At 40.3% G+C, this 26,066-nt stretch overlaps 1 protein-coding gene across 1 annotated transcript in view; it reads left to right on the top strand.

Moving 5' to 3' along the window:
- Window positions 1-4,951: 4,951 nt before the first annotated feature.
- The window catches only part of kcnn2 (potassium calcium-activated channel subfamily N member 2), a 28,513-nt gene continuing 7,398 nt past the window's right edge, over window positions 4,952-26,066 (top strand). The window contains exons 1-7 of the mRNA XM_034709052.1: window positions 4,952-5,887; window positions 6,252-6,347; window positions 20,686-21,104; window positions 21,387-21,528; window positions 22,769-22,879; window positions 22,974-23,101; window positions 25,342-25,350. Coding sequence (XP_034564943.1) covers window positions 5,081-5,887; window positions 6,252-6,347; window positions 20,686-21,104; window positions 21,387-21,528; window positions 22,769-22,879; window positions 22,974-23,101; window positions 25,342-25,350 — 1,712 coding nt within the window. The 5' untranslated portion in view covers window positions 4,952-5,080. The remainder of the gene's footprint in view (window positions 5,888-6,251; window positions 6,348-20,685; window positions 21,105-21,386; window positions 21,529-22,768; window positions 22,880-22,973; window positions 23,102-25,341; window positions 25,351-26,066) is intronic.

The raw sequence follows: 26,066 nt of genomic DNA, 5'->3' as shown, positions 1-26,066 counted from the left end.
AGGAAAACATACACATGGAACTTACTTGCATTTGCAGAGATTTCATTGTGTCCCATGGTCTCATGTCATTAAAATAACTGTATGAACAGTCGTGAGAGTATAAATAATTTAAAAAGTCAATCAATTGTGTCCCTGATTCACCGAGGAGCTGAGCTGACCCAACTTTCAATAACCACATGAATTGTTAATCTCTCATTTATTGTTTTACACTGTAGCATAATCCAGCATTTAACATCAGTGTTCTAAAACTCTAACGTTGTTTCGATTTATTTCATCCATGGTGCCAAAGTCATCTGAGGATTTGAAGATAAGTTATTGAAAACTCATGTAGCAAAAATGAAACCTCTGTGTATAAAGAAAACCATAACAAAAAGCAATTTATAATTTCATCACCATGGGAATTTAAAAGCAATCAATGTTCTCTGAACAACCAAAAGTTCTCATAATAATGAATGTAGAGGAATTTGTCATGCTGACATTGTTGCAAAGACATATTGATAACTTTCAAAGCTGAAACACCCCCAAGGTGCAGGAGTAAGATTTGCTCAGATGTGCATCAAAGGGACGGAGCAAAGCATACTGTACTTACGTAAGACTTCTGAAAATGATATTCTACAGCTGTGAGCATGACAGAAATAGAATATACAGTCAAGAAGGGGTTTTTCAAGAAACAGCTATTTGCAAAGGTTGTTTAATTTAGTTTTTTTCATCCCATATACATACAATTGAGAGGCTGATTAGCATTTCAGTAAATGTATTGTCATTCTCTACCATGGTTATGCTTGAAATGAAGCAATAATTGAAAATACAGAACTAAAGTTAATATTAGACTTAGAGCAGAAGACTATGAAACTGTACCTCTAAAAATGTCTGAAAACAAATAAAAACAATACATTTTTTCACGTGATGGTATAACTGGACCTCACTTGTTTCTATTGTTTCACCGGTTGGTGTTTCTTTTTCCTTATTACTTATTTTAAAACATTACACCCTGAACAATTAAAAGCTTTTTGAACCTACTTCTTGACTTTAACTATTTTACCTGAAGACAGGCTGTGGCTTCCCACCTTTTAAAACTGTTTTACTGATGCCTATGATGTGAAAAACTGTCTGAAAGGGGCTTCTTTATAGTGAAGCATCACAGTGAAAAGCATGGTAAAGAATGGCCATAACTCTGAGGAAGAACATATTGAGGTCAAGGGTGCTGTTGGTGTTCTTTATCTCACTGTAATGGACCTTCACCCATAGGAACCAGTAAATGACTGCAGAGCATCTGAGTGTCTGTTTCTGTTTAACCTAAGCAGGCTGCTTAGTCTGCTTCTTACCCCACCACACATTTTCTATCCTCTTGTGAGGACGATCAAAACACAGTTGAGCAGGTAAACACATGGAGCTTTGATGTGAGGTGGTGCTGAAGCTGTGAATGAGTGAGGCAGTGTTATGTTTCCCTTTAAAAGTGCATCAGAAGGAGAGTGGAGACAGCAGCACAAAGCAACAGACTTTATATTCATGAAGCTCACAATGGACTTTTCAGTTCACTTTGACTTCTGCAGACAGCCACTTGATTTGAATGACTTTTATTGTGTGGTTAGATAGCTTGAGGTTTATAACAGACAATTATAGTTAACACGCTTATGATACATTTGATAGGAATCAAGTTTCAGAGTTCAGATGAATACATGTGAACACAGGTATCATTTACTGTGTATTACTGTAACATACACAATGTGCCTCCATCTCCTTCTATTGCGAGATGTGAAGCCAAAATACCACCTTGATGGGTGTTGACATATTGCAACGGTGGATCCAAGGGATACACAGAAGCAACCTGGTTGTTGGAGCCATCCCAGAGGAAAATTTTACTGCTCAAAGCTTTCTCTTCTAAGTCTCTGGAGACAAAATTGAGATTCTCACTTCAGCCTCATTCAAGTTTCAAACTGTTCTCATTTGTTTCTCCTAAAATTCACTAGGAGAAATAGTTGAGACCATAACATGAGTCTTATTTGAGACTTAAATGAGAGATCTCATTAATGGCTCATTTTCTTCTCTTTTTTTAAATATATTTTGGCCTTTTTGCCTTTATTTGACAGGACAGCTGAAGAGAGACAGGGAATGTGGGGAGTAGTGAGCGGGGGGAAGGCATGCAGGAAATGGACGACCATCCGGGAATCAAACCGGCGACCCCTACGATGAGGACTGTAGCCTCTGTATGTGGGGCGCTTAGTCCGCTAGGTCACCAGACAATTGAGAGAGCTCCCTGATTTCTCCCCCTGAGCTCAAAAGGAGTCACAAAACTTGAGAAATACCTGAGAATCATTTCAGATTTTGACAAGATCTCCTTTTGAACTGAAAGGGAGACTAAGCTGAGACTTTCTGCAACTTTTTTTCTGAAGGCAAGAATGAGAAACAGGAGACATAAGCTATAGTCTCATTTTACTTTCAAACAGATCTCATTGTTGTCTAGGAGACATAAATGAAACACTTTTGAGATCTCCTCTCTAAATTTCTTTTCCTATGGGATGTGACCCACATCATTCCCAGTTCTGCTAACCAAAACATGCATTTATCTTACTGATTAAACATCAAAGATCCTCAGGTGGGATTCAATAGCAGAACAGTTTCTTGTGCTGGCCTCTTGTGGTTTTGAAAAGTTCAATAACTCAATAATTTTTATCCAGCACCTGCTTCAATTCTTCTAAATGCACTTTTGCTTCGGATACACACTGACATGTCATGTCAACCACTAGGGGGAGCATTAATCAGCTTAACAGACAATACCACTGTACATGAATGAATAATATGATCATGACTTATATAAATGCACTTCTGCTAATTATAGTGCCTTAATCATAAATCTCAAGCTGAATGAATCATCAACCTGTAGGACTCTCATGGGGCAACTTAAAGGGTCCATCTGATGATACAGCCACAGCAGGGCAATGATTACTTTAGTTATGAATAATTAATATGTATTGATTTTATTCTATAATGTGTTGAGACTAAAGGTATTTCAAACCTTGTACACCTCTTTAACATGAACTAATTTTAACATTTAACATAGCATGCACTGATTTCCCCCCTACATGTAATCAGTAATCCATTAAAAAATGTAAGTGACCTTATCAAGTAAAATGTTTACAGCAAAATTATTTTAATTTCATGAAGCCTAAAGAGTTACAAAATAACAATTGTGGCACATTTTTTTTCAATATATCTTCAATATTTTCCAATTTTTTGATTTCCCCCTGCAGGTATGGATGGATAGATGGATGATTATTGACAGATAGACAGATAGACAGACAGATAGACAGACAGATAGATAGATAGATAGATAGATAGATAGATAGATAGATAGATAGATAGATAGATAGATAGACAGGTAGGCAGGCAGGTAGGCAGGTAAGGGAGAAACATCAGATAAATGTGGTTAAACTCAGACTTCTGTGGGTGGAATCTTATCAAGATATATGAAAATTAACGATGCAAATACCACAGAGAAAGATCGACATTAAATTAACTAGTCCGGCGCTCTTGCTTCTGACTGTGTCCCACAGAATAACAAGGCTAATTTATTACCCAGATATGGTACTGTACCCTTCCTGTTGCCGATATGAGGCTTGAATTTATGCAGACTGTCTTCATTCACTGGATTCCACACACACACACACACACACACACACACACACACACACACACACACACACACACACACACACACACACACACACACAAACCCCACGCACACACTCGCAGAAAAAAAGAAGCTTCCGCCTCGAAAAGGTGGGAGGTATCACATGGCAGCTACAGCCAATGAGGAGTAAGTGCGCATTGCGATCCTGGGCAGACGGATTGTTTTATTAAAGGGTTGGTAGTGATCAATGAGCGAGTGGAGCTGTCCGCGGTGCTGAAAGTTAGCTCATGATGGAGTGGTTTTCAGCACCGTGGACAGCTCCACCTTCATAATTCATATCAAAAATAGAACTGAGTATTTCTGCAATTTGTGATACTTTTTGATATTTAGAGCTCACCTTTAGTAACTTTGCAGATTCTTTACTTGGATTGCATGATACTCAAGTGAAGGAGAAAGAAAAAGACAACTTTATGACTCCAATTCAACAGAAGCAAAAAAATCAACTCTGCAGCTCTGACTTTAATCCCTCCACAAATACGAAAGCATAACTCCAGTGTATCTCAACAGCCCTAAGACTAAATGTGTTGCTGCTTCGACACCAGGGTGTGTAGATGACTGGCTTTCAGCCTTTGCTTTATGCCTTCACTGCTGCTCAGTCTCGGCCAGTTGGGCTGTATTTCCTCAGGGTGATATAACTCTTCTACTCCATTAATAACGAAGCCACCAGCGGTCACATCAATCTGTGGCTTTAGACACGAGCCCACGGACATATAGGTGCTACAGGCCGCGTGTGGTCACGTGGCCAGCCGACGAGCTGAATGGAAACAGGAGAAGCTTTTAAATCTGCTTTGACAGCGAGCTACGTGTGTTTCTTATGAAGTCAATACATGGGGAATCAGTCAGGGATTTATGATTGGGCCTGGCAGGTAGGGAGTTCTGTTAAAAAAAAAAAAAAAAGCTAAATTAGACCAGTTAGATGGGGTGTATCTCAGGGGTGTGTCTCACAGAGCAGGGGTTTATTGATAAAGTGACATTAACAAGAGTCAGAAGGAGGAATTACGTCTTTTGTGTGGTTTAATTTATACTTTAACAACTCTCCACTGTGACCAGAGTTTCAGAGAGAAGTTTACATCTTTATATGCTGGATAGAAGTCTTTGTTATGATGCAAAAAGTGCAGATACAATTCAAAAACTTTAAAAAATAAGAATTCAGTTTAGTTTCATTTAATCTTGATGAATTAAGGTTGGACTTATAGCTCAGTTGCAACCTTTTCATGACGTCGAGACAGTTGTTTTGGTCCCCTCTGCCCAATCGGAGGCTCCGCTCACATTCTACCGAAGCCGAAATGGGTCTATTCATGCCGCGGCTCCGTCCTGCCGTAAGTACCACAACGCCCTTTGTCGGGGGCTCTGTGGTACCCGACTGCTGCTTTAAACAGCAGCACTGACATGGAAACCCCTTTGCAGCTGCAGAACGATTTCTTCCCAGAGCAGCAGCAGTTCCAGCACTGTAAGTACCAGCACTACTGCGGGCGCGAGGATCGCCTCGGCAAGCAGCAGCAGCAGCAGCAGCAGCAGCACGAGCACTGCTGCACCTGCAATAACTGCACCTGTGAGGCGAGGAAAAGCCTCGTCTTTCGCGGGACGTCGCCGACCACTGTGGGAACTTTAAGGACACCTTCGGAAACGTCTTCGAGGCAAGGTTGTCAGTACAGCGTCTGCGAGTTCACACCCTCTAGTCATGGTAGTTCAACCAGGAATCATCATCATCCTCACCATCAGCAGCAGCAGCAGCAGCAGTGCCGCGGTCGGCAGCGGGGCAGCCTGGGCAGCAGCCACAAAGACAGTAACTCCTACAATGAAATAGCCATGAGCAGCTGCAGATACAACGGCGGCGTAATGCGGCCGCTGAGCAACTTGAGCTCGTCCCGCAGAAACATACACGAGTTTGATTCCGAGTCCCAGCCTTTGCAGCCCATCTCCGCCGCAGATGCGTCGGACACTTTAGTATCCAAGCCGGAGAATAATTCCACCACCCTCATGCCTTACGCATCGGGGGACGGAGGGGGAGGCTGCGGCCACAGCGGCGGCAAATCGGGGAAAAAGAAGAACCAGAACATTGGGGAAAAGCTTGGACACAGGAGGGCCCTGTTTGAGAAGAGGAAGCGGCTCAGCGACTATGCTTTAATCTTTGGGATGTTTGGGATCGTTGTTATGGTTATAGAAACTGAACTCTCGTGGGGAGCTTATGGAAAGGTGCGTATTTTCTCCAAACGAAAGCTGTTAGGAGTTGATTTAGTGGCAAGAAATCCCTTTGGAATAGAAGAAACTTGTGCTAAAAAGTGTAATACAGAAGAAGAACTGGTGGCTCTCTTCAAAGTGTCCCATGTAGTCACATTGTCACAAGCAGGCCAACAGGCCCACTGCTGTCCAGCCATGAAGGGGAACCCCTTCAGAACAAAAAGATATCACATGTCACAATTTGTTAGCTTAATTATAACTGGCATGTTCTCTCTCCTGATTTTTACACATAGCCTTTAATGCCTGGTTTTCAGCATGAATGTGTTTAATGTCATGATGTTGTGTGTTGTTGGGCTTTAGTGTTGTTGCTCTTTTCCAGGAGTCCCTGTATTCATTAGCTCTAAAATGCCTGATAAGCCTTTCTACAATCATTCTCCTGGGGCTGATTATCATATACCATGCGAGAGAGATACAGGTAATGTACAAACTCCTTTGTTACTCTTTAACTGTTGGTGTTGAAGGCTCAGCAGTGTTATGATAGTTAATGTCTTATCTCATGTGGTAAATAACATTTTGTGATAGTAAGTTTTGCCAGATTTAAAGCAAAAAGTTTTTGTTAAAGTAAATGAAGTGTTCAGTTTCAGTTTTCTTGCAGCAAAGTAGCAGATATTGTAATTCAACTCTGAATTTTGAACTTCTTTTTTTTTTTTTTTTTTTTTTTTTTTTTTTACATTTCCTCTATTCCAAATCCATACATCCCTGTGATTGCATAAATGACTGTAGAGGTTATTAGAGGACTCTACTAGGATGATCCTCATCTTTTTAACCCCACACATTAACAGTTCATTATACATTTTTATGAGATTTAGTAACTCCTCTCAGGCTTGGTGGGTGAATATAGATTGTCAGCCCCTCTGAGGCGTTCCAACATCCGGACAGTTTTATGACCTTGCCTCAGAGCATTGTTGCATTTCTTTCCAGTTTTTCCTGCGCTTCAGCACTTGGGTCTTTATGGAACAGACACAAATTTAATGGTTTCTGCAGGGTGGGATGCATGTTGCCAGGAAGCTTTCATGCTTCAGATGCTGTCTTTTCCCTTTTTTTAAAATTAAATCAACTTAAAAGGAAACTGCTTGTAAAGAAACGCAGCTTGTGCATTCTCTTCGATGTGAAACGACAGCATGTTTAATCATGTTAATGGATTTCCCTTTACACAAGATGGGGATTTTTTAAGATGCCTTTGGCTGAATTGTATGAGCTGATCCAGCTTTTTTTCACCTGATCTCATTCAAAATGTAGAAAAGGTCTCAGTAAAAAAAAGGAATTGTATTAAGTTGGACAAAATCCTTTCACTTTTTGTTTTAGCTACAGTATATCAATCAGCCTTGTTGGTATTTATAATGCTTTCAAGTCTCAGGAGAGAATCAGTCATTGAAATAGCCCGACAGTAAAATGTGTCGCCCCCTTCAAATGTCTCATTGTAAACCTTTCTTTATGAGGGATGATAGAAATGCACACACACATCATTACCATATTTCAATGCATAACACAAGTGTTTCCATTTCCCCTGCAGACACTTTCCTGGTAGCCGTTTGTAAATTACAAGTTTGCATGAAAGTATCACATTCATCCTTCCCTCCCTCGGCCTCCTCGCCTCTTCCTCTAATCCTGCGTGAATTATTTAATTCATAAACAGAGACTTTTTAACCTTCTGCTTGTGCAAACTTTTCCTTCGTCTGAATAATGGAGCGATTTAGTTGTGAGTAATGTGATGTGAGGGTACATTTTTCATCACAGCAGGTTTCTACTTAGAGAGTGTTGTAACAGATTGTGTTGAATTGGTAGTCGGGCCAGGTATTTATGTGCATGGTTCTTGTTTACAATGAACCAATTTACTGTGTAAGCACAGAATTTTACCACATACTTTCAGTTATTCTGTCTGCAATATTCTGTGATACAGCACCACATTTGTATTGATGAATATGGTGATGATGGCACTTTTAAAGACCCTGAATCCACTATTTCAAACATGAAGGATAGCTGCAAAGCAATATTCTTTCATTCACTGCTCTCAAGCTGAAGTAGTTTTAATTTTAGCTCCAAAACAAGCGTTCCCTTTCATTCCTTTAATTGTCAGTAGCTGCACATTTACCTAACAGGACGGCTGTTTCAAACCTCTTTGATCCAGACTCCTCTGACAGGTGCGTCAATACCTAAAACATTTTTCACCATGGATAGCTCTCTCCAAAAAAAAAAGAAGACATTTCCTCTTTTGCTGACTAAGAAACTTTATTAAGGCAATTGTTTCCTCAGACTTGATTACTGCGATGCACTTTTGCTACATATCCCCCTTTCACACTGATTTATGTGCAGTTCATTCAAAGCCTGAAGCCCTTAAATGAATCAGAAACATCATGTCACTGCAGTCTTTTACTCACTCCTTGCTACTTTGTGTGAGTTGATTTTAAGGTCTGTTTGCTAATTCATCAAGTCCCCTTTGGAACAAACTATCAGCCGCTTCCTGTAAACTGACTCTGTCTGACTATTTAAATGCAGTTCCTAGTGTTTATACTTCAGCTTCCACCACACCAGCTGCTCCTTTCCTTCCCTGCCTGAGGGGCTTTTGTGCCTGTCGTTGCTAGTCTGTCATTACTCAGTTCCTGCAGACTGACATATGTGCTTGCATTCACTTACTCACACACATACACACATACAGATAATTAATTCTACATCTATCTCTCTAATGACACCGCATGTGCACACAGTGGCTCTGGATGTGTGCATTTCCATTTCGGCTCCTCTGTGCTTCTTTACTTACACCTGAAAAAGATTTCCTCTGTTAAAAATGAAATCAATTTTTTGCAGCTCTTCTTTAGCATTCTCAACCTTTCAATAGCCGCTTAAAGAAATAAACATAAAATCTTTTCTGCAGATTTTCTTAAAATGTAGGTCCTCTGCTCTGACCGATGTTGACTCAAGTGACATCACTTGGGGCAGATTATTGGACTTTGTGCAGTTCCTTCTGAAGAAAAAATGGCGTCTTACAACTTTTCAAACTGCCAGCAGGTTGTTTAGAGATTCAAGTATTTTGCATTAGCAATGGCAATTGAAGCCTCCATTTGTTAGCCTATAGGATGAGAAGCAGGTTATACTTCTTTCAAGTCCACATTGACAGATTTTTTTCATTGACACACTCTCAGTTTTAAGCTCAATTGACATTAATTGAGGCAGTTTGTCAGCTTCGGCTCTGCTTCTTCTGAAGCCACAAAAGGTTCTATTGAACCCTTTTCATATAATAATAATAATAATAATAATAATAATAATAATAATAATAATAATAATAATAATACTTTTTTTTATATAGCACCTTTTAAAAACAGGTTTACAAAGTGCTTTACAGAGTGCAAGAAAAAACACAAAAGCACATGACAATGGTTTAAGAGAACTAAAATGAGTTGAGTGAAAGACAATAATAAAAACCATGCAGAAACTAAAAAGTCAGTGATGAGTTAAGAAGTGAAAGCATATTTAAAAAATTGTGTTTTTAAAAGAAATTTAAAAGAGGGCAAAGATGTGGCTTGCCTGATCTCCTCCGGCAGGTCATTCCAGAGTGACGGGGCCCTCGGTCACCTCTGGTTTTTAACTTTACTCTAGGAAGTTCCAAGAGGGACCTGCCGGAGGATTTCAGGCAGCATATAGGCTGCAGTTCTGAGCGCTGTAAACCTACATTATCTGTATCACCTGTGTATTAACTGCCAGAGCCTCACACAGCTTTGTTTCAAATATGCAGTCCTTCGTTAGGTCTCTGGACCTACAACAGACCCACTTCACTCCAGCAGTTGAATTTTGAGCTTTTCATGCTAGTAGTGCCTACTGTTGCTATGCTAGAGCTGCTGGCGTAAATGGATGAGGAGCAGGTTTTTGCTGCTTTTAACTACATATTCAAAGATTTATTTAATTGATTCTCAAACTTGTAGTCCTCAGCTTTAACCAATGATCACTTAAGTGTCTCCATCTCAGTCTGTTAGACTTGAAGCAGCTCTCTCAGGAGTCACAAGAGGCCGCATAACACTAGAAGATTTCACTGCCAAAGCCTTGCACTACTAGACTACATGGATAAGGAGCAGGTGCAGACTCTTATTTTTTGTAAAGACAGACCTATTTATTAAGTGATTTTCCTTTTAAAGTTTTCAGTACTCAGGCTGGCTCAAGTGACGTCACCTGAGGCAGTCTGTCAGATATTGCTCAGCTCTCTCTGAAGCCATAAGAGTCAACGTATTCAATATGCTGAAGTAATCATTAAGACTGTGACAGACTTGACTGCATAAAATAGGTGAGGTTCCCCTTTGAAAATCAGCACTCTGGCAGCGCTCAAATAGCGTTGGTTGAGTAATTTTCTCAAAACTTATACAACTGTTTCCTCGAGGCTGTGCTGTAATACCTTGAAAAAAATGGTGGTGAAGTTTCCCTTTGAGTAATTGCTGTCTGTCATAGAATTTGACCGTCCCTCCCTGGTTTGTGACCCCCTCTTCATATTTGTCATAGCTCTTCATGAGCCTGCAGTGTTATGTAATTGGTAGAGAGTTATTTTTGTGAAAGTGCACTTTTCCTTGTGTAAAATTTGGATCCTGCAGTGAAACTGATTACACATGCACATCCATGTGTACCCACAGATGCCTGTCAGATGTAGAGCATAAGTCAGGATGATGAAATATTTTCCAACCACTTCTCGCCCCTTAAAACTGATTTACTTGTCAGCCTCGGTAAAGACTGTGCCCTCTCATTTTTATTGGATGTAACAACAGAAAGTTTTGACAACTGCAAACTACAAAGGTCAGGTCAGACAGGATGGATGTTGGACACCAGCTGTCATTGAGTGTTTAGGGATACATCTGCTGTGATGTTTGACCTACTGAGCCAAGTGTATTAACATTAAGAGATATGTTCTGTTAAATGTCCTCAGATTTGTCCCAACAATCTACAATTAAGAGAAGTACTTTAATGTCTAATCCCCTTTTGGATATATGATGCTGTTTCACTTTAAACTTCTCCTTGAAGTGTTATCGGCCTGATTCAGTCCCAGTGATGTCTTTTGTTGACAGCTGGCGTTTTGCCCGAGTAATTTTTAGACTTTTTAGTTGGGTTGAGTTTGCTGTGTTGGCAGGCAGCTACTTACCGTACAGTACAAAAGGAAATGGAGAGGTTAGAGTGTGTAGCTGCTTCATGACTTTGATTTGTCATTGTCAAAGCTGCAACATCTTCCTGTTCTCACTGTGTGGATGGTTGATGAGTTCACCTCAATCCTAAAAACAGACGGAAACTGACATTATTTTAAGTTTTCTCTTCCTCTCACATCAAAGGCTCTTTGCCGAGGGGCATTTGTGTTAAGGCCGTTGCTGTGTCGTTATACCTTGTGATGACAGTTCTGCTGAGTTTCCTCAAACTAATGCAAAATGCTTTGGGGGGGCTGTTCTGTCTTTGATGTGTACTTTTTGTGATAAAAGTCAGCGTTGATGTTCCACTGTCACGCAGTGTAACAATTTTTAATCTGCAGAAAAGATAAAATAACAACACATTGCCTAAACTGTGCCAGCTAAATCCTGCCAAAGTCAAACTTGGCCCGCGCTTGTCAGACCGCCCCTGGGTGGTGCGTATGTGTCAGAGATATGGTGTAACTGCAGGAGATGCTCTGCATTTCTCACAGTGAAATCTGCCCTCTACCTGAGACTCCAGACGAGAGTCAGATAACCAACACTGGCTGGTGACCTCAATGTTTTCACTGAACGTACAGGCTTTCAAGGGCAGAGGCACTCAGCCTCCCAAAGAGTTGAGAATCCTCAAAATTACTTATTCATGGTTTCAGTAAATTGTGCTCTGCATGTGACTTTAAACATGCAGATAATTTGGCTCTTGTATTTTGCGCAACTTGGCTGCGGCAGCAACACTTAAAGAAAGAAAGATTTATACAAGCTTTTACTTTAGCTGAGAGAGGATTTACTTTGCTTGAATAGAAGAATGTAAATGCAAATGTGAGACTTAATTTCAGAAACAAAAGCAAACCGAAACCGCAACAGCTTCAGATTTATTCAGCAAAGTGGCCTCTTAGTGGCTCGCTTTGATATCATAAATAAAGCATTACATTAATGTCTAATTGGGCTAAACCTCTCAACCTAATTCACTAATGAGATTGAGCGATTTCATTCTCACTGACAAGATATATGTTCCCATCTCCACATTACACAGATTAAATATTGAGCTGGACTCCATTAGTTATATTGAGCATCGTGAAACCAGTAACCAACCCAGCTAGCATCGCAGGTGAGCCCCCGTGGGACTGCCCGCTGTAGACACAGCACAAGGAATGATCAGAGGACATATTCTGTGCTGTTATCTCTAACCTGACATGAATGAAACTTTCCCATTATGGGAGAGAGGGACCCAATCCATGTGATCGAGTAGTCAACTGGACAGCAAAATAAATGTCTGAGAGAAGCCAGTGAAGGCTGGATTTGTCCTCATTTTAATTGGTCAGTGTATTGAGTGATTTGTTCTCTGTGACATATTCTACAGAGCAGGGGCTTCATGTATGTTTCCTGTATGTGCTCATGTGGTTTAAAATTAGAACGCTTCAGTTTATTGGAGAGGTAAAACAGACAGATATTGACCAGATTTGATGATTAAAACAGTCGATTAAAAGTCCCCAACTATGCATATCATTTTAGTTTGATCCCATCTTCACTCTATGAGGGACAAAGCTTCCTGAAATAAATGTGACTGCATCATTTTTAGTCAGTCTAGCAGAATGCCATGTGTGGCAATCCAACAGATGGTCCAACAATTTGGTCCAGAGCAAACAATCTAAACAACTGGAAAGGATTTGTGTGAACCCTGCTGAATTTAGTAATCCTCTGACATTCATCCAGAGCCAACATTGGGCTGACATTTGCTGTTTCCAGGTAAATGTTAAAAAAAAAAAATAACAGATGTAATTCACTGACAGTCAACAGAGATGTCTATAAATCCCTCAAAAATGAATTGTGCTTACTTTGGTTTCCAATTTTCATATGTAGAATAATTATTGGGCCAAAATGAGATATTTGCTAAGCTAAGATATACCCATCGGCCTCAGAAGAACTTAGTGTTCACAGTAAATCAAGACATTAAACATGCCCCTGTGAAAGAGAATGCTACATTCGTCACTCAGAGTGTTAGCATTTAGCTTTAAGTACTGCCATGTCTAAGCCAAGCGGCAACCTCCGGTCTCAAAGTATGAAGCCCATGCGGAGGGCTGTAAACTGCAATTCATCGAGAATCTGAGGCTGGCTGCAGAAACACCGGAAACCACCTAGACACCGATTCAAAAAAGACGATCTTTGCAGCATTAATAAACATGTTTACAGTCTGGTTAAAAAAACGGCTTGGCTCTACGTAGTTAATTTCTCTATCCACACACTATACGGGGGGGGGGGGGGGGGGGGGGTTCATTTTTTTCTAACGTGACAGTTCAGAAGATATTAAGATTACGAGTTTTTGCCCAAATAAGGACATGACTGACTTGACTCCAGGACGGGAACACATAGCTATTGGCTGGGAGGCTCAAACTCCGTCTCTTTACGTCACACTATGCCTGGTTGAGTTCCACATTTCCAATATGGCTGCCGCCGTCGATTGGCTTCAAAACAGCGCTCATGAACAGATGGGTGACATCACGGATACTACATCCATTATTTATACAGTCTATGGTCTAAGCACAGCCTCATATATAGCTAGCATAGCTGTTTGATCTTAAGGTATGATTGTGTATACAATGCTACTAGCACCACAAACAAAATGCTGCATAACTTCCCCACAAAAATGTTCATAGAAAGAGCTAAGTCAAAACTCTGCAATATTTGTCTTTATACTGCCTCTTTCAGACTCTATCTTGTATGCACATGCAAACTGTCGCGGCCAACCACCACAAGCAGTTGGCTAAGGCTAGCAGTCAGCTAATGCACACTATTGAATAATGCAAGCAATGGGCTACCACAAGGTGCCAGCTAACGTATGTAACGTAACGGATGCTAGTTGTAACACTAATTGGTTGGTTAAAAAAAGCTTTTAAAAACGTTCATGCAAAATAATCACGGGACTGCTCAGAGAGTCTTTTGGTTGGACAGAATGCTGAACAAGGCATCCTTCCTTCAGGCCGCCTCATGTATATTACATGTAATACGTACATATAGTTTGTACAATATCAACACTCTCAGAAAATGTCCTTTTCCACCACATGAGGTGACGTAGTTGTTTTGTGCTTCTTTTAAAAATCACATTTCTTAGAGTTAATGATCAACTGCAATCTTACGTCATTTTTTAGCCTTTTATTTTTTATTTTTATGCATGTTTTGACTGTAACAAAGTGACTTCAAATTTAGAATTGGTTCACTAGCAGTATTTGAATTATTTGTCAGCCCCCTGTAACTAATTCAGAGGTGTCTTTCCTCATCCACTGTCTGATTTAATGCCAGACTCTTAGTGTCTTTATAATCTTTATTATATTTTGATGTGATTCGAAATGCACACTTTATGTTTTTTCCAATGTGGTTTCCTCCATCTCTCAGGCATAACTGTCTGTTCTGCTGCTAGCATGGAATATTCGATGCTCTGAGGTAAAGGGCCCTTGAGTATTGTATTTCAGGTCATCCATTACCATAATTGCTTTTACCAACCAAGTAGGCTTTCCTTATGCAACCTGCGTGTAAATCTTTAATTACATTGTTTTGAGGCAACAAACTTTGTAACTGCTTTTGACAGGCGGGGTCTGTTGTTTAAAATGTAAAATAAAACGCTTCTTGTGCTGTGTGCAAACAATAGATTTAGCTGCTTTCAGAGGCCTAATTCTGTAAGTAAGACGCCGCAGCAGAGTGGAGTCACAGCTTGTGTTTCCGTGTCTACATTACACTCTGCTGGAAAGGCCGAACAAGGCGAGCTGTGGTTAGAGTTACACACTTCTCTGACAGATGTCCGTTTGTTAAAGGAGCTCAGTGTCACTCATTTGATATGAACAACTGCCTCTGAAAATTTAATTCATGTGTTTTCAGTGTTTGGGGGGAACTTTGATTGTAGCTTTTAAATAAATATGAATGAGCTGCAGAGGCATTGTGGGAGGGTTGTTTCATTTGTTCATGAACATGTGTTAGTTGTTGTTTGGTCTTTTCTGCTGTAATGAGCCAGTTTTCTAATTGTTTACACATCTTATATAGTTGCTTCTGGGTCTATAATTAGCTTGAAAGCTATAATTAGCATGTGTTTACTGTTGTGGTTCAGTGTGTCAAAATTAAGCTAGCGGCTCTGATGTCAGAGCGCCTTCAAAGCTGTCAGGCTGTACTAGAAGCACTCATGTATGTCTGTGAGAAAAGTGGCAGTGCACAGTCCTATTGATTTTCTAAGTGTCTTCTTTGTCCTTGAACATGATGAATACGCACCTTCTCTTCGATGTGAGAAATATGACTATTTCAGCAATTTAATTTTATGTAAGGTATCACTGCTAAATTTACAATCTGGGTCACTGATCCCATTAGCCTTCCAGGATTGGGACACTTTTTTTTTTTTACTTCCTTAATGAGAAATTCCAAATTAAACTAAATGGAGACTCATTGGCGAGGAGCCAAGTCGTGATGTGGGCCTCAAGCGTGTGTTGAATACAGTGAAAGTTTTATTTCTCATAGATTTAAAACTGCTGTTTTCACAGATAAATCAATATATCCAGTAAATTTCCAACTAAAAGGGACTGTGTGAACATTATGGGGGTCAGAAGAAGAAGCTTAGCTTATGTTTGATATTTGTTCAAAGCAAGACCCTCCACAAAGCTCTTTGGCATTTGCTTGGACTCTCACTTTGACACAGAGAAAGCTGCAACAACCCGATAACTTTTACATCCAGTTCTAAGCTTAATATTCTTAGATGTTCATATTTCATATTTGCATTAAGTCGTGATTAACATAACAAATGATGCAATTTTTTAATAAGCATCTCTGCTGCAACTAAGAGTAACTAAATGAATGTTGTTACTTATTTGATTAAATAAGTAAACAAGGCACAGTCAGCAGCTGTAAGGGGCCTCAGGACCATCGACTGTATATGAACAAGGACATCATGCCTCCTGCCTTTCTCTTTATAAGCCAAAATACTGCTGCAATCGGCAATGACATATTGTGCTGGTAACAAACATTGGAGGAAAGGTATGAAGCAACAGGCAATGGGGCTGTGGGATTCACGTATCACTCTTTCTAATAACTTCAGGGGCAGATCCAGAGGGTGGCCGCGCCCCCCTTGAAATCTAATTGGCCACCCCAAAATCTTAAATCGCTGCGCTCCGTCAGAGGTGGACTTAAGCAGGACTTCTGATTCACGCATTATCAAAAAGACCGCCAGTGGCTGTCTCTGGTGTTTCAGTGTACCACTGTTTATTTTTCTTTACTTTTAATTGTGAATTTTGAGGCCATCTTAAGAAATTTTTAAATGTTAGAAGTCAATATGAGGCAGATATGATAAGTGGAGATAAAAAAAAGGGGAAATCAAGGCTATTTATTTGTTTGTGTGTGTGCGCATACATCCTTCATACTACCCCTTCAAAAACCAGTGCTCCAGTTTGCCAACCTCCTCGGACTAACTAAAACACACATTTAACTTATCAATGAAATGTGAAGAAGGAAAGACATAAAAACTGTGGCAAAAATTATATCATTGAATAGACAGCTACTACTGTAAAACAATTTTTGATAAATGCCATCAAATTAATAATTTCTGTCCTCCTGTCAACGAAATATATATGTTGTGAAATAGATTGACGTTACGACCGTATTTTTGCTGGTTGAATATTTGACGTTTAGAATTAGGTGTAAGACCTGTAGACCGGATTTCAACCTTTTTTTCAATCAAATTTAAAACATGAAATCATGGTTAGTGCTCACTGGGAACTGCTATGATAGAAAACATGTTTGTTGAAAATGAATTTGACATGTTTTTGTTTTTTGGTTAGACCCATGTCCCATCTGTTAACATGGAGGAGGTTTGTTTTATGACCTGTGCTACAGCCAGTCAGTAGGGAGATCACTAAATGATTTGGCTTCACTTGTGAAGTGTGGGTGTGCTGTTCTTCTTTCTATACAGTCTTTGCACAGGACGGGCTATTTTTACTTTTCCCATTCTTTGAAAAGGTTGGGCTGTGTTGTAAAATCATCTAATAATGGGCTTACTTCATATGATACATTTAACTTCACTGTAGTGCTGTTATAATGATAGATAAGGTGTAGATGACCTTGTGCCTTTGATAAAACAGAGAGATTATGCTGAAAATGTGTGTACTCTGGAGGCCTCCAAATATTGTTTCTTTAGTGATAAACATGGACCCACAAGAGATTACAAAATAGAGGCCCTGTAATGAGACAGGATCTTTTGAGTTTTGGAGTTTAAAACAGGCTTTTATGTTCAGTAACTTTTCTGATGTATTCATTTGATCATTGTTTTTACAATAATACCTGGGAAAAAGGATGACATTAAATATAAATCTCTGCCATGAAATAATGAAGTTGCTTTGCACCCCAAAGCACAATGAAAAATATCCATAACCCTTGTCCTTTTCCAAGCCCTCCTCCTCCTCTAATATTTCTTTTCAGCCCCTAAACTTAAAATATATATTAACTTCTTCTTCATGCCTTTAGGTATCTGTGCAATGGGACTAAAGTGACTGAAAATCCAAACTGCACACTTTAAATATTTAAGATGAGCTTAGCTGAGAGATGAAGCAACCTGTGCACAATCTGCTTAAAATGAATGCAAAAACATTCTTCTGTGTGTGCATGATTTCTTTTTAAATTACTGGACATGGTATAATTCATCACTAAGCATATGAAGGAGGGTTTCCCCATGAAATGTAATCATGTGCAGTTTTTCTCTTCTCTGCTGTGAGGGGGCTTCTGCTCTCATGGCAAAAAAAAACAGCCACCGGGAAACCTTGCCTGAAGTTGCTGACGGCAACATTTTGTGAAATATCTACTCTGGGCTGTGACGGCTCGTACACAGGCAGAGACAGACCTTGAGGTGATTGAGTGTTTAGAGCAGGAGCAGCTGTGGAGGAATATCAGTGTGGTGTGTCAGAAAGAGGAATTATTTGTCAAATGTACAGGGAGCTAATACAGTTTGATAGTGTTTAATCCTCGACCTGCAGCAGCAAATATAAAACCCTGTGAGCAGAAGAAGATGGAGATAGTGAATCCAGGACCATAAGCATGATCAGGGATCACTGTGAAGGAGGTGGAGATGGCGGTCATGGGCTGAGCTGTTAGTTCAGGGTGAATACACTCAGCACTGAATCTTCTGATAGCTGCAGATTTGAGTGAAAGTGATGAAGAGGGAGGAGGGGATGGACCTGAGGTGACCATGTGAGAAGGGGGTGTTTATGATAGAGGACAGGGTGGAGAAGAGTGATGAGAGGTGTAGAAAATCCGCCCACACTGTAGTCCCCAGTGGAGTGGCCTGCCTTCTGGTCGGGGTGGCCAGGCGACCAGAACCTAATGCTAATGTGAAGGCGGCAGATGTTCCCATCAGCATAATGCTTTGAAGTTGAAAATGCTTACTGCATACTGCCAGTGTAACACTTATTTTGTTATTTTTTTGTATCTGAAGGCAGTGAGGGGAAACAAAATCGAGGGGAGATTTGTCGCAGTGTTGAGTCCTGGTGCATTAGAGTCAAATGAAGAATCACAAACTTAACTCAATTCTTCTGTTTTATGAAGTATTTTTGATCCCTTAGCCAAGGGTAATAGTTTAAAATGTCATAATTATTCAAAGATATTCATTAATATACAATAATTTGTCGCATAGCATCTACATCTGCAAATTATCAAGTTTTGTACAATGAAAATGAAATGTTTGCCTTTGGTTTCATTTTCTCCAAAATGACTCAAACATTGATTTACTTTTACAGTTATTGTTCTTCTTCAGCAAACCCATTTATTGAATGGTTTCTTTCTACCTTCCCACACTGCAAAAACAATAGTTGTATGAACTCAGTTTTATTGTGTCAAGTCGTTGCTAGGAGTGTTTTTATTGGGATTAAAACACATCTTTCAGATGACTGAACTTATAATTTGAAGTACTCTCTGGCTTATCATGTTCTAATCAATAGTATTTTAATGTGTAGAAAGATTCTTAGAATAAAACATACCATTCAGATTGCTTACTCACCAAAAAGGAGAGCCTTCAATAATGTGGCGAATCTATAGCCGTGTCCCAATAGAGAGGTAGAACCCCTCAGAGGACCCAACCTCCAAAGGATCCAGTCTTCGTAGCCTGCTCAGGTTGAATTGAGATGAGATGATCAGGTGTACATTAGGGTTCCCTGTTTGTGTCATCAGCTGCTCCTACATTTAAACTTGCATCATAAAGCTCTGCCCTGTCGCTAACTAGCTAACATACTGTAGCTAACATAGCTAACATTGCGTACCTTATCATCACCATCATTTCAAAATAATTTAAGCTTTAAACGCATCTGTAAATTCAACTTCCTCTTGTCCTCTGACCTCTCAGTGCTTTTACATTACATGTCACATTCACCCATGCATACCTCATTCATACACTGATGACAGAGGTTGCTGTCTAAAGCGCCCACCGCCGGCACATGCTCTGGGGGCAGTTTTGGGTTTAGTGAACCCCCAAGCTTCAGATTTAGAGACCACTGACTCTGCCACTAAGACCACAGCCAACCCCTTTTATTTAACATTTGCATCACTCACTAACATTTAACAGTGCATTACTTGACCTCTTGAGAGTACACCACGTTGTTTGAATTGAAGCGCAAAGAACTGCAGGATATGTTGGGCCACGAAGGATGCACATGAGGCATCCTTCACTGTCTGGGAAGAAAGTAGGACTCATTTGTTGCCCACATTTGGAGGAGGCTTTGAAATGGGACAACCTTTGAGGTGCCACTGTGACGCAATCAGTCTTCAAACGTGCCCTTCGAAGGATTCAGGCCCGGAATTGGGACACAGCTTGTTAGAGTGGAAAAAGTGGTCTCTCTACATGTGCAGACAGGGGTAGATGCAGAAGTTATATTACACAGAATTATTTTCCAATTACTTTTGAATTATTCAATTTAATTTCTTGAAGGGGATTTTGGGTTGTTGTTTTTTTTTGAGTCAAGGAGGATTGAAAACACTTAATTCAAAAGAAAGGAAAATAAGTAACATTCACATGAGGTCAGGATCGATTTTTTAGTGTATTGCACCTGGTTGAAGTTAATGTGACGATCAAACCTGAGAAAGTTTGAAACTTGAGATGGGTAATTAACCGCAGTAATTGTCCCACTGCACAGAGTTTAATGGAAACAAATTGTCCTCCACAAGGCAGGGAAATACTTCAAGGTGTGCAAAATACAAAGTTCTCAGGGAAAGGTTCTCAGAAAACACAGGCATGATGTTTTAGTTTTGTAACCTCAGTAAGACAACCCTGCATATATGTCAGTTCCATGTTTGGTCTTATAGATGTGCTTAGAGTGAAGCTTCCTGCCCTTATCATATCAGTTATTTATACTTTCTTTGGCTGCAGCTCTTCTGTTTTTTTGGTCAATTTAATTCAGTTGGAACTGGTCCAAAGAAACTGCTCAAGTCTTCAGAAAATGTGACTCAAAAATGTGATTTAATGACTGGAGGCTCTTTGTGACTTATTGTTAAATGGGGTTTAATGATTTCCTGTAGCGTGCTGTGTCACTATGATGAAAATGTTAGATGCCTTTCACCCTCGCCCGGCCTCACCGTGCCCTTTCTTTGCAGTTATTTATGGTGGACAACGCGGCAGATGACTGGAGGATAGCCATGACATATGAGCGCATCTTTTTCATCTGCCTGGAGATCCTGGTGTGTGCGATCCACCCCATCCCAGGAAACTACACCTTCACCTGGACGGCACGCCTGGCCTACTCCTACGTACCATCCAAGACGGATGCAGACGTGGACATCATCCTGTCAATCCCCATGTTCCTGCGGTTGTACCTCATCGCTCGTGTCATGCTGCTGCACAGCAAGCTCTTCACAGACGCCTCGTCCCGCAGCATCGGGGCACTCAACAAGATTAACTTCAACACACGCTTTGTGATGAAGACCCTCATGACCATCTGTCCCGGCACTGTGCTGCTGGTGTTCACCATCTCGCTGTGGATCATCGCTGCGTGGACTGTCAGAGCCTGCGAGAGGTGCCTGGATCACTTTCTCACGCTATGCTGCGCTGCTCGGCATGAAACATAGATTAGGTGTAAAAATAGATAATGTACACACGTCTAAGCTCACTCTGTGTCTGAGCATGAAGGTAGAAAGATTTACAAGATTACAGCCCTGCAGTATCCTCACTGATATTCAATCTATGCACAGTGCTACACTTTTAGATTTGAGGAAAAAATAAGGTGAAGCTTAGGAGCATACATATTTTTCAGGTGTATTAAAGCCGGTCAATCTATTGCATCTGTAATGTTTTACAGGTACCATGACAACCAGGACATAACCAGCAACTTTCTAGGAGCCATGTGGTTGATCTCAATCACGTTTCTTACCATTGGATATGGGGATATGGTCCCAAACACGTACTGTGGAAAAGGAGTCTGCCTCCTGACTGGAATCATGGTGAGAAAAGCAGAATATATTTTTCTTTTTAATGACAGTTAGGAATAAATGATAACAACTACTCATGACTGGAAAATAGTTGAGAAGTCAATCAATCAGCCAACTTTTATTAATTCTTGAGATGCTAAACATTTTCTGCTACAGAAACGTAGAAAAAAATAGACACATCTAAGGCAAGGTAAGGCAAGGCAACTTTATTTGTATAGTGAGGGCAACTCAATGTGCTTTACATTAAATCATTAAAAGCATTGGAAACATTCAGACAAACAAAAAAGAGCACAATTAAAATGACAAATATAATAAAGCATAGAAATGAAAAGGAAAATTACAAATATATTAAAAGTACATTTGAAATTTGCATTTAAAGCAAGTTAAAATAAGCTACGATAGGAAGACTGTGGTAAATAAAAAAAGTATTAGTCTTTGGTTTAAAAGAGGTGAGAGTTGGAGCGGACCTGCAGCTTTCAGGGAGTGTGTTCCAGATATGTGGTGCATAATGACAAAACGCTGCTTCACCATGTTTCGTTCTGACTCTAGGGACTGAAAGCAGACCAGTACCTGATGACCTCAGAGGTCAAGGTGGTTCATAAAGTAGCAGCAGATCAGCAATGTAATTTGGGCCTAAAACATTCAGTGCTCTATAAACCATCAGCAAGATTTTGAAGTCTATTCTCTGACAGACAGGAAGCCAGGGTAGAGATCTAAGAACTGGAGTGATTAATAAAAGAAATAAGGAATAAAATCTCTTCACAGAGGGGATATTTTAACAAAAATTAAAGACAGTTTAGGGTAAAATGAAATATAATAAAATGTAAGTAATAATGAAGTGCATTTAGTAAGAAATTTAACTTAGAAAACAAATGGGGAACTGTTGACGTAGCGATTTAGGTGTGTGCCCCTTGTGCAGAGATTATAGTCTTCGTCGCTGCAGTCACTTGTTTGCCTCCCAGCCATTTGCTGCAAGTCTTCCCCCACTCTCACATCTTATTCCTTGTCTCTCTTAAGCTTTCAGTTGAAAATGCCCAAAAATACAACTTAAAAGAAAAGAAAACAATTAGGAACACTTTTGTGGACCAACAACAGATGAGAGGTTTCATTTCATGTCAAAAATGTAAGATTTCAGGCAGGTTAATTTTTTATTTGCATTAGGTGATCTTTCTTGTTCCAGAAGTCTGGTGCAATTCAGTAATAAGCAGTACAGATCTGAGCTGTATGCCTGTTCCTGTCTTTTACTCCTCAGGGTGCTGGCTGCACTGCCTTGGTGGTGGCTGTGGTAGCAAAGAAACTGGAATTAACCAAAGCTGAAAAACATGTCCACAATTTTATGATGGACACCCAGCTAACAAAAAGAGTGAGTGAAAGCTACTTAGCTTTTAAACCCGATGTGTAATCTATTTTTTTCTGTGTTCTTGAACAAGTCTTCCCCTTTTTTATTTGTACTTTAGGTGAAAAACACAGCTGCGAATGTTCTCAGGGAGACGTGGCTCATCTACAAGAACACCAAACTGGTGAGGAAGATGGACCACGCCAGAGTCAGGAAGCACCAGAGGAAATTTCTCCAAGCCATTCACCAGTAGGTTCTCTGCTCCTAACCCTGACTCACTCATTTTTCTCTAACACCTTCTATTATTTGGCAATGTGTTGACTTGATTTACTGACGCAACCTGAAATCTGAATTGTTTGACACCTGTAGCAAAATATGCCTTAATAATATTGAAAGACCATGTGCCTCTTGACCATGTTTCATCTGACTTTAACTTTGAATTTGCAGATGTGTGAGTGATTTGGCGTTGTAATTTTGGATCTTCATGAGTGGTAAAATGTGCAAGGGGACCACATTTAGGCAAATAATCTCACTGGTTTGTATTAATTATGGAATAATTTGTGTCATGATGAACTTGCTTATTTTTTGGATATTAAACTGCAATTTTCCCGATTGGAAGACTTACCCAAGATGTGCATTATAACAGCCTAAGTTCTTCAGCAGTATCCCTGCAGAGTAAACAAGTTTTATTTTGAAATGCACTGGAGTTACAGAATCCACAATCCACTGCCATGCAAGGGGATTAAATTTAGGGTAGTAGTGTCACTCTGGAGGATCAGTTTTGTATTAAAAACACAGTAAGAATTATCTAATTGAGAATTACATGTGTAAAATGTGAGACACTTATTTTTCTTTGATTGGAAGTCAAATATGTCCCGTAAGATGTGAATATTGTTGAAAAGATAAGTGTTTCAGCCGACACTGTATTCTAGGATTATTTCTGCAAAACAAAAAACTTGAAAATATTCTCAAGTTACGGAATCCTCAGCGGTGTGATATTGATCGCTCTCCCTCTTGCTCACCTTTATTAGTCAGTTTGACTCGTGTGTGTTTCTCCTGTGTGAGTCAGTTCGCATGCTGGCCTCATGGCTGACACGTCTGGGTGTACTTTTCTAGCTGGTAGGACACTCACCTGTCAGCCAGTCTTTTAGTGGGTCCCCGAGGACTCCCGGAGTGCTATCTACCTCCAAAACAGTATCGATCTTACCCTCACCTCACACTTGGTTTTCTGAAGCCTACAGTGCTTACAGGCACATCCAGCGTGTGGCTTTTTTTTTTTAAGGCAATCAGATCAGTGGTTTATAAAAGTGAGCGACTACATGTGGAATAATTGTGTTGTAATACAGCTTTTTGCCCCGGTAATATGTCCCCTCTCTGTATGTTTGTGCGCTTGCTGTGGTTTTTTCTGTATGTATATGTGGTCTCCTGTGCTCAACTTTGATTTTCTCATGAATCTTTTGAACATACATCTATGTTTTAAAGGCATGAAGATGTTTGATTATGAGGAAAAAAAGGGACAAAAAGTGTCTGCTGCTGCAACCTGCATCCAGATTTGTGCTGTTTAATAGCTTTTTGTCATGGTTGCTTTGTCGAGTCATTACGTCCCCTGCTGCCGCATTCAGGCGATTTGCAGCAGCAATGACAGCGTCTCCTGTCTCCTGTTCTTTAGGGTGGCCTAATAATGGGAGTCCCCTCTGAGCTAAATCTATAAAGAAGCAGATTCGTGAGGGGAAAAGTCTTGTACTGCTCTGTGTATAAGGACAACTGCTCAGCATGGTGTCAACATCCCCCTGTCACACCTTTATCTTACAAAGTTTCTGTTTGGCAGCCTTATCTTGGGGGATTTTGTAGTTCTGCCTGTAGCCAGTGCTCAGGCAAGTGGCAATGTGATGCACAAACTCTGGATTGAGATGAACGCAGGACAGGAGGCGAGAAAATCGCTCAAGTAAAAGGTTGGAAAAGGCCTACAGCCATCCTTGACCTGTCATGGGGCGACAGTAAACATCGCAGTAGATACCATAGCGCCTGTTTCCTTGGGGTCAGAGCTGCAAGACAAACTTCCTCAGAGGTCTGAATCAGTCACTGTAAAGGATGTGAGGTGCAAACTGTTGTTAAATGGAGCCATAGGTGCTGTGAGGCGCTGCCTGTGTCAGTGAATGTTTACTGAAGTTAGCAGGAAGGTTGTTTTGATTTACTCCACTTCTGATAAACAGGACCAGAGAGCAAAAAAAGGGATTAAAGTGCAGGCAGAGCTGCAGCTACCAACACAGGGAGATAACACTCTGCAGGTTGCAGGGAGAGAAAAAAGTCAAGAATAAATAGCTGCTGCTGTTCACAGGGGAGCCGTCAGAGCAGAGACGAGGGTTACAGCAGCCAGACATGAGCAAACAGACTGTGCCATCTGAATATGTTTATCTGATGTTGCAATAATTCATTTGTCTACTTCATGTTTTCCTTTTTTTCCTGTTTGTATCGACACAATGCAATAGAGCTCGAAAGTAAGTCTTCGCCTCACACGTAGATATACAGACCTGTTGTGTGCATGCTAACGAGAGCTTGTCCTTCAACCCAATAATGTGACCTAAAAAAAATTACACTCCCTCATTTGATAAGTGAAATTCATGCCACAAAATGATGCTGACACAAAGACAGATACATGATTGTGCTATATTATTTCATTCAAGCTGCTACAGAAGTTTTTTTTAGGACATCTGTCCGACTGAGTAGCATGACGATTTGATCAAATGCACATCAGTCTCACATTTTTCCTTCAACATTTTGTGTTGCAAACAGCTTAAACTAACCAGCACAAGCACCTCTCTAACACCCTGATATTGACACATGCTGCACACACCCACTGTTGTCTATAAAGTGAATTTCAATTATCGGTGATGGAGGGTGTTTTTCTTCCCATTTCTGCATGGATGTGATGAGAATTTGATCTTTAATCAGAAAGCCACTGATTAAACTCCAACCAACTGTGCTTTCACGTACCGAAGGATGACGACTAGAGCCTCTCCAGGACACAGACCTGCAATAGCACAAGTATTTAATCTTTAATATCCCTTAAGTCATGTTCTACAACTCAGCAGTCATGCTCACTCAGATCAGGGCTCAGGGTCATCTTTCGGCGTGTGGAACCATTGTTACGCCTGTTGCTACATTTTGCAGCCACATTTTCTCGATTTTCCCTGTTGGATGACACAGTAGCGGA

This window comes from Notolabrus celidotus, chromosome 19 (assembly GCF_009762535.1).
Source record: "Notolabrus celidotus isolate fNotCel1 chromosome 19, fNotCel1.pri, whole genome shotgun sequence".
In the NCBI taxonomy this organism is placed as follows: domain Eukaryota; kingdom Metazoa; phylum Chordata; class Actinopteri; order Labriformes; family Labridae; genus Notolabrus; species Notolabrus celidotus.
This window is presented reverse-complemented; position numbering and strand designations above follow the sequence as displayed.